Raw genomic sequence first — 9,566 nt, 5'->3', positions numbered from 1 at the left:
AGGTCTGGAGACATGCTTGGCCAGAATATCACTTTTACCCTCAGCTTTATTAGCAAGGCAGTGGTTGTCTTGGAGGTGTGTTTGGGGGCATTATCATGTTGGAACACTGCCCTGCGGCCCAGTCTCTGAAGGGAGGGGATCATGCTCTGCTTCAGTATGTCACAGTACATGTTGGCATTCATGGTTCCCTCAATGAATTGTAGCTCCCCAGTGCCAGCAGCACTCATGCAGCCCCAGACCATGACACTCCCACCACCATGCTTGACTGTAGGCAAGACACACTTTTCTTTGTACTCCTCACCTGGTTGCCACCACACACGCTTGACACCATCTGAACCAAATAAGTTTATCTTGGTCTCATCAGACCACAGGACATGGTTCCAGTAATCCATGTCCTTAGTCTGCTTATCTTCAGCAAACTATTTGCAGGCTTTCTTGTGCATCATCTTTAGAAGAGGCTTCCTTCTGGGATGACAGCCATGCAGACCAATGTGATGCAGTGTGCAGCGTATGGTCTGAGCACTGACAGGCTGACCCTCCACCTCTTCAACCTCTGCAGCAATGCTGGCAGCACTCATACGTCTATTTCCCAAAGACAACCTCTGGATATGACGCTGAGAACATGCACTCAACTTCTTTGGTTGACCATGGTGAGGTCTGTTCTGAGTGGAACCTGTCCTGTTAAACTGCTGTATGGTCTTGGCCACCGTGCTGCAGCTCAGTTTCAGGGTGTTGGCAATCTTCTTATAGCCTAGGCCATCATTATGTAGAGCAAAAATTCTTTTTTTCAGATCCTCAGAGAGTTCTTTGCCATGAGTTGCCATGTTTAACTTCCAGTGACCAGTATGAGAGAGTGAGAGCGATAACACCAAATTTAACACACCTGTTCCCCATTCACACCTGAGACCTTGTAACACTAACGAGTCACATGACAACGGGGAGGGAAAATGACTAATTGGGCCCAATTTGGACATTTTCACTTAGGGGTGTACTCACTTTTGTTGCCAGCGGTTTAGACATTAATGGCTGTGTGTTGAGTTATTTTGAGGGGACAGCAAATTTACACTGTTATACAAGCTGTACACTCACTACATTGTAGCAAAGTGTCATTTCTTCAGTGTTGTCACATGAAAGGGATCAAAGGGATGTGCTCACTTTTGTGAGATACTGTAATATACAGGGTGTCCCAAAAGTCTATATATAGAGAAAATGGGAAATTATAGCTAAATGTACCTTTATTTACAAAATCTGCATTACAAAATTTCACTAAATATTTATATTTAAAAAAAATATAAAATATAATAAAGTATAAAATATAATAGGAGTTTGTTATTTCTTACTATGCATGGAGACTTTTGGCACAACCTGCAGTATAATAAAACATAAAACATATTACGGTATATTATATATAATATATTATATTATACAAGATAATATATATTACAGCATTTTAGTAACATTTGTTGCCGTTCTTGCTAGCAGTTGCAAGCTAAACTAAAAAAATATAAAGTCTGCAAAGATTACTGGTTTGCAGCAACCTAAACTAGCAGGTATTCATTACTGCATACAGCTGTTCTTAAGCAAAGCTAGTTATTGAAATTCTTATAAGAAACTTCAATTATTTTTATTATTATTATTATTTATTTATTTTTTAACATGTGTGCATCTTACATATATTACTACTTTTGTTTCTACAGTGCCTTGAAAAAGTATTCACATCCCTTGAAATTTTCCACATTTTGTCATGTTACAACCAAAAACCTAAATGTAATTTATTGGGATTTTATGTGATAGATCAACACAAAGTGGCACATAATTGTGAAGTGGAAGGGAAATGATAAATGGTTTTCAAAATATCTTACAAATAAATATCTGAAAAGTGTGGCATGCATTTGTATTCTGCCCCCTTTACTAACTAAAGTCTAGTGGAACCAATTGCCTTCAGAATTCACGTAATTAGTAAACAGAGTCCTCCTGTGTGTGATTTAACAATGCCACCTATCAATGCCCACCAGTGCTGCCAATCAATGCCCATCGGTGCCTCATCATCAGTGCTACCGATCAGTTCTGCCTATCAGTGTCACCTACCAGTGCCCATCGGTGCCACCTATCAGTGCCACCTCAGTGCCACCTATCAGTGCCCTTCAGTGCTGCCCATTAGTGTCAACCATCAGTGCCACCTCTCAGTGCCCATCAGTTTTCAAAATGTTATAACAAACTATGAAACTGGGTTTTTTTTTCCAAAAATGTTTGGTCTTTTTTTCGTTTTTTATAGTAAAAAATAAAAACCCAGTAGTGATTAAATACCACTAAAAGAAAGCTCTATTTGTTTGAAAAAAAATATGAAAATTCCATTTGGGTACAGCATTGCATGATTCATTCATTGTCATTCAAAGTGTGAAAGCTGAAAACTGGTCTGGGCAGGAAGGGGGTGAAAGTGTCTGGTAAGCAAGTGGTTAAGGTTGCTGAGCCAAATCTAAAGGTGTAAGCAAGGCGAGTAGTTGGTAAATTCGGAGAGATTCTAACCAGTGGATAAGACCCCCAGTGGGGGAAGACACTTTGGGACCTGTTCACATATATGTCAAAGTGAGAGGTGAGCAAATGGTGTGACTGGTGGCAGAGCTCATGTGGTGCTGAGATTTAAGAACACAAGCTAACACGGGATTACAATTGAGAACTTTATTTGGCACAGACTTCACATTAGTTGTACTTCTTGTAAATTTGCACAATTTTGTACATGGTACTTGAAGCTTTATTTTAAGGGGTTTCCACCATCATTTATAATTGCAGTACATATTTGTTAGATTTTTCATTTTAATTAGTTATTCACAGGTTCTTTTTTGAAGTTTTTATCCTAAGTAGTTCCACAATTGCAGATATAAAATAGGTGGATACGTTTGGGGTTTGTCTTTTAATCACTATTAACAGTTGAGCATATATATATTATGTGCTCCCCTATATTTCAGCTGGGCTCCCCAAAGACTCCTGTCCTACACCCTGCTAATCATTGTACACTGCTTTACTGACCCCAGTCCTCTAAAATACTGACTGGCCTCGTGTATACTGCCCTACCAAGTCTGGTGTACTCCCCTGCTGACCACCCATCCTTTGCCCTGCTGACCCCTGTACACAGCTCTGCTGACCCCCTGTACACTGCCCTGCTGACCCCTCTACACAGCTCTGCTGACCCCCTGTACACTGCCTTGCTGACCCCATGTACACTGCCCTGCTGAACCCCTGTACACTGCTCTGCTGACCCCTGTACACTGCCCCGCTGACCCCCTGTACACTGACCTGCTGACCCCTGTACACAGCTCTGCTGACCCCCTGTACACTGCCTTGCTGACCCCTGTACACATCTCTGCTGACCCCCTGTACACTGCCCTGCTGACCCCTCTACACAGCTCTGCTGACCCCCTGTACACTCCTATACACTGCCTTGCTGACCCCCTGTACACTGCCCTGCTGACCCCTGTACACAGCTCTGCTGACCTCCTGTACACAGCTCTGCTGACCCCCTGTACACTGCCCTGCTGACCCCCTGTACACTGCCTTGCTGACCCCCTGTACACAGCTCTGCTGACCCCCTGTACACTGCCTTGCTGACCCCATGTACACTGCCCTGCTGAACCCCTGTACACTGCTCTGCTGACCCCTGTACACTGCCCCGCTGACCCCCTGTACACTGACCTGCTGACCCCTGTACACAGCTCTGCTGACCCCCTGTACACTGCCTTGCTGACCCCTGTACACATCTCTGCTGACCCCCTGTACACTGCCCTGCTGACCCCTCTACACAGCTCTGCTGACCCCCTGTACACTCCTATACACTGCCTTGCTGACCCCCTGTACACTGCCCTGCTGACCCCTGTACACAGCTCTGCTGACCCCCTGTACACAGCTCTGCTGACCCCCTGTACACTGCCCTGCTGACCCCCTGTACACTGCCTTGCTGACCCCTGTACACATCTCTGCTGACCCCCTGTACACTGCCCTGCTGACCCCTGTACACTGCCCTGCTGACACCCTTTCCTCTTGTAACTTAATGTTCCTGGGGTGTCCCATGCCACCCTTCTATCATCCAAGTTTCTTCAGCAATAAAAGACATAAAAGACATTCCCTAGATCAGCGGTCTCCATACTGCGGCCCTGGGGCCTGATGCGACCCTTTGCTTTCCTTTAGCCAGCCCTTGAGACATTATTCCTGACACTGACACCAACAATGGGGCATAATTCCTGCCATTGACACCAATAATGGGGCACTATTCCTTCCATTGACACCGACTATTTCTCCCTCTAATACGAAAGATCGGGCATTGTTTACTCCCACTGGTCACAGTCCGGCCCCCCTAAAGCACAGTAAACTGGCCCTTTTTTAGAAAGTCTGGAGACCCCTGCTCTAGACTATTTATTGAGCCAGAGAGAGAGGAAAATGCTGTGTGTTTGGCTGCCTCTGCACTTACTTTTGGGAATGAACAAAGTCCTAGTGGCTCCAGCAGGGGAAGTGCTACATAAGCTTAGGCAAATTGGTAGCTCTTGTAGTTGTTTTAGGTTTATGTGAGTGAAACTCCCACACATAGCACAGTAATTGTGGATTTTGTGGCTACAAGGATTTTCAGACTATGTACAGTGGATACAATATTTAGATTCAGGCTCTATTTAACCATGCTCCTTTAACTGCTTGCACAAAAGGGAGAGGGGTGGTATGGTTGACCGATGGGCATGGCCTACATCCCAAAAAAGACAGTAGAGTGGAGAAGGAACTCGCCGTCATGGGACTTTAATGGCCCAAGCAGTATTACACAAAGAGTATGTAAAAAGAGTATACAAAATTTATTGAAATATAAACAATTACAATTTGAATCAATAGGTGGCTATAGACCTCTGAATTACATAGATATGGCAATAAACAGAAGAACAAAACTCTAGAGAGGTCCAGGGACTACCGTGATAGGGTCACCATGGCAAGTCGCACGGACCACACCCGATGCGTTTCAGGAAACTCCTTCTACAGGGAGGTGTGGAGCAATTTTGTTTCTATCTTTTAAAAACAGACCAGAAATGGTAATAAATAACATATACAGAAAAACATGTGTATATACATGTATGCAGAATATACAGCCATTAGTTATTCAAAAACATAGCTGAGTACGGGTATATGAAGAAAATATAACACTTATATGTTGCCAAAATAAATGCAAGTACATGTCACAGCCACAGAGTGATTTTGTGAAAACCGGGCAGCCATGTCCCAACAACGATCCGATTGGTGCAACCAGAGTCCTCCAGATAGAAACACAGGTACTTTGAAGGGATTCTTATAACACTGAGGAAATCCTCATGCTCTATTTAAACATAAGAAAGGATGAGTGTATAGAGCAGTATATAAAGCAAGATATACCAAATAGTTTTTTTGTATATTTTATTTTGACATATATACACCTACTTGCTGTATATATGTCAAGATAAAATATAAAATAGAGCTGGTTCAGATAAGTAAAAGGGGAAACTGGAGGGCTGCAGCACTACAGAAGGTTTTAGAAGGCATAGAATGCATTAAGGGGAAAAACCACGAGGGTTTACAACTCCTTTAACCTCTTCCCAGCCAGTGATAAATTAGAGGGGAGACTGCGAGCCAGGTCATCTCGCCCAACATCAGTGCCTGACCTCACAAATGCACCTCTGGAAGAATGGTCAAACATTCCCTAATGCCGCGTACACACGGGCGGACTTTTCAACCGGACTGGTCCGACGGACTATCCAACGGACTTTCGGCGGACATCCAACGGACTTTCCCAACGAACGGACTTGCCTACACACGATCACACCAAAGTCAGACGGATTCATACGTGATGACATACGACTGGACTAAAATAAGGAAGTTGATAACCAATAGCTGCCCTAGCGTCGTTTTTTGTCCGTCGGACTAGCATACAGACGAGCGGATTTCTCGATAGGAACTGGGTCCGACTGAGTTACGACGTAAAGATTTGAAGCATGTTTCAAATCTAAAGTCCATCAGACTTTCAACAGAAAAAGTCCGCTGAAGCCCACACACGGTCGGATTGTCTGTCAGATTCGGTCCGTCGGACCAGTCCGGTCGAAAAGTCTGCCCGTGTGTACGTGGCAATAGACACACTCCTAAACCTTGTGGACAGCCTTCCCAGAAGAGTTGAAGTTGTAATAGCTTCAATGAGTGGGCCAACTCAATATTGAACCCTACGGACTAATGCCCCGTACACACGGTCGGATTTTCCAATGGAAAGTGTGTGATAGGACCTTGTTGTCGGAAATTCCGACCGTGTGAAGGCTCCATTACACAATTTCCATCGGATTTTCCGACACACAAAGTTTGAGAGCTTGCTATAAAATTTTCTGACAACAAAATCCGTTGTCGGAATTTCCGATCGTGTGTACACAAATCCGACGCACAAAGTGCCACGCATGCTCAGAATAAATAAAGAGATGAAAGCTATTGGCTACTGCCCCGTTTATAGTCCCGACGTACGTGTTTTACGCCACCGCGTTCAGAACGATCGGATTTTCCGACAACTTTGTGTGACCATGTGTATGCAAGACAAGTTTGAGCCAACATCCGTCGGAAAAAATCCTAGGATTTTGTTGTCGGAATGTCTGATCAATGTCCGACCGTGTGTACGGGGCCTTAGACTGGGATGCCATTGAAGTTCATGTGTGTGTAAAGGCAGGTGTCCCAATAGGTAATATAGTGTATTTCGAATTAAGCCCATCTGACCAGCAGGTCTCCTACAGATGGTCTATTCTATAATTTAGTGCTTTTAGGTGTGAAACACATTAGATATTCTGTGCCCTTACTGTAGCCTGTTTTTATGAAATAAAAGGATTTGCATTAATTTTTGGAGTGCTGTCAACCTGTTTGCTGTTATATATGCTTCAGTGACGAGTTGTATGTGTACCCAAGAACTATTGCAGGCAAGTGTGGACTGGAGCGGTAACCTTATATTTTAGTATATCATCTTCAAGTGCAGCGCTAGGGCTAGGCTCTTGTATTAGACAGACCAGGATGCACTGCGCACATTGAAACACTGTATTTATAGTTTATGTGTAGAAGAAAAGTATTACACAAATTAAAATTGAGAGCATAAAATATCATGTTATAAACGTACTGTATATTAGATCTGATAATAAAAAAATAAAAGCAAGATTGCCCAAGTAATGGCTACATCACTGCTATTATATAGCAACTTCTTTGTCATTTTGGCGATTGTCCAGCAATGGTCAGGGGTTTATCTCTTCTATAGTTTTGGCAAATTAAAGTATTGAGTTTCAAAATATAGAACAGCATAGACCAAATCCTGTCATAAAGTACATGAAAGAATGGTCTTCATCCTATAGGAAGGTCACACTCTGCCCCTCTGGTAGTAATGGAACATTTGGCAGATACAGTTAAGTCATTGGTGGAGAGGTTTGTGGCTCTCTGGGACAGGTGCCTTGGACAAGCAATTACACTGAAGGGCAGTGAGGTCATATAGGCTAGGCTGTACATTGTATTTATCACAGATCTCTCTTCTCTGTGCCGTTACATCATTACTAAGTCTGTGTTGTCTCTGGGTGAAGATCAGCTCCACTCACAAAATTAGGATTACTACAGCGACAGTAATTTAGTGAGAGGGGCAGTCGACTGTGTACGATGAATGCCGGGATGAGAATTGGAACCATTCATGTGGCTGGCTGTGTTCTCTGTGTAGGCTAATATATATGAAATGTTCATATTTTTGTGGAGTATTCCTTTAATTCTTTCTTCATTATGAAACAAAATTCCTTCTGTTGTCCTAGATGTGTTGGGTCATCTATGATAATTCATTCATCTTTTTGGTTGGGTTTGTTCATATCTAAATTCTATTCTTCTCATCATCCAATGTCCTGGTACCATTCGCAGCTTTTAAAGAGCCTCTTGATCTAGGGTCATCATAGGCAGGGCCAGGACAAGGGGTGGGCAGAAGGGAAAGCTGCCCCAGGCACAAAGAAGCAAGTGGCAAAGAATAGATGCAGGGTGGTACATACCCATTCTGTGGCATGTATTTAACATTGGGGGAGGGGGTGCAATTCTGGATCCCTGCCCTGGGAGCTGGAGGACCCTATCCCAGTACTGATTATAGGTAGACCTCTTCCCGCTTTGCTAGCTGTGTTCTTATTTCCTGTGAAATGGAATTGCCAATGAACCTAGAAAAGAGAATATAACTTATCATCGGGTCTCAGTAGAACGCTCTCACACTATTTTCCACCAGCCACCAGGAAGTCTATTATGCTAACCAGTTACCTTCTTATATCAGTGGGGAGTGATCTGATCCTGTTTTGAGCCCACAGATTTGAGGAAGATTTAAAAGACAGGGCTTATCCAAGAGGGTGAGAGGAGTTAGAGAAGATACAGTACATGGGACTACCAAGCAGAGAAGCTGTCTTATGAAGGCTAAATTGCCGTTGCTAATGACTTCCCTATTTATGTCACATGCTGAAACAACCAACCAGCCAGGAAACAGGTGACATGGCTGGGGTGACGGATACTCTGGTAATGAAGGGGTGTTATGGCGACCAGTTCCCCACATACTGGGACCAGTCTCGGAGCACAGAGCACCTAGAAACCTAGCCTGGAGTCACAGAGAGAACAGATTACAAGGTGCTAATTGTTTAAGTTGTCCGGCTTGCTTCTAAGTTTGGAATTCCGCCTTAATACTGAGTTCACGTGACTAAGGCTTCCACCTGCCATGGAGGTATTAGCAAGCGCTATTTGATTGTGTACCCACCGGGCGCATTAAGCCCTACCCACAGGCTCTTTCAGCCTCAGACTCAGCCTCCCCCCTTCTCTCCATGATAGACATGATCAGCAGAGCTTTCAGGAGTGACCAGGGAAGAGAGAAGCCCCTGACCATTACTGGATAAATACCACCTCACTGGTAGTGATGAGCCTGGATTCAATCTGAACCCAAGTTAGCCCAAACCTGGAATTCATTTGTGATTGCTGGGCCAATGAGCTGCGGGTGGGAGAATCCCCGAAGCTGACCAACATAAAGGGGTGGGGATGCTCATTAACTCATTTACCTAATATGGACACATGGTCATATTAGGTCAATGTAATTGACCTAGTATGGCCATGTGGCCATATAAGGTCAATTATGTCACCAGCATCTCTGCTCCTTTGTATACATGCTGCCGCGTGGTGGGGAATCTCCTGTGTGCAGCTCATTGGCCCAGCAATCATGGCTAACATCTAACTGGGTTCAAACCGATCCCAAACCTGAACCCTAGTTCATCACTACTGAGGAGGTGGTGATTGTCCAGCAATGGTCAGGGGTTTATCTCTTCCCTGGTCACTCCTGGCAACTCTGCTCCTCATGTCTTTCATGCAGAGAAGAGAGGAAGCCTGAGCAGAGGGCAATGAGAGCTCAAGGAAGGAAGAATTTTGTTATGTTTTATAAAGATACCTGACCCTTCCATTGTCACCATTATCCTCCATTTCAGTGGAAAAATTCCTCTCCTCACTGGTAGTGTCTAGTGAGCATGCTAACTCTTGATTGGCTGCTAGCTTTG

General features: G+C 44.0%; 1 protein-coding gene across 1 annotated transcript in view; it reads right to left on the bottom strand.

Moving 5' to 3' along the window:
- Window positions 1-2,618: 2,618 nt before the first annotated feature.
- LOC141121877 (NACHT, LRR and PYD domains-containing protein 3-like) overlaps window positions 2,619-9,566 on the bottom strand; it is a 55,530-nt gene continuing 48,582 nt past the window's right edge. Inside the window, exon 13 of the mRNA XM_073611638.1 lies at window positions 2,619-8,201. Within this exon, the coding sequence (XP_073467739.1) occupies window positions 8,132-8,201 (70 nt within the window). The 3' untranslated portion in view covers window positions 2,619-8,131. The remainder of the gene's footprint in view (window positions 8,202-9,566) is intronic.

This window comes from Aquarana catesbeiana, linkage group LG01 (assembly GCF_042186555.1).
Source record: "Aquarana catesbeiana isolate 2022-GZ linkage group LG01, ASM4218655v1, whole genome shotgun sequence".
Classification (NCBI taxonomy): domain Eukaryota; kingdom Metazoa; phylum Chordata; class Amphibia; order Anura; family Ranidae; genus Aquarana; species Aquarana catesbeiana.
The sequence above is the reverse complement of the archived record's forward strand: the minus strand, read 5'-3'. Positions and strand labels throughout refer to the sequence as shown.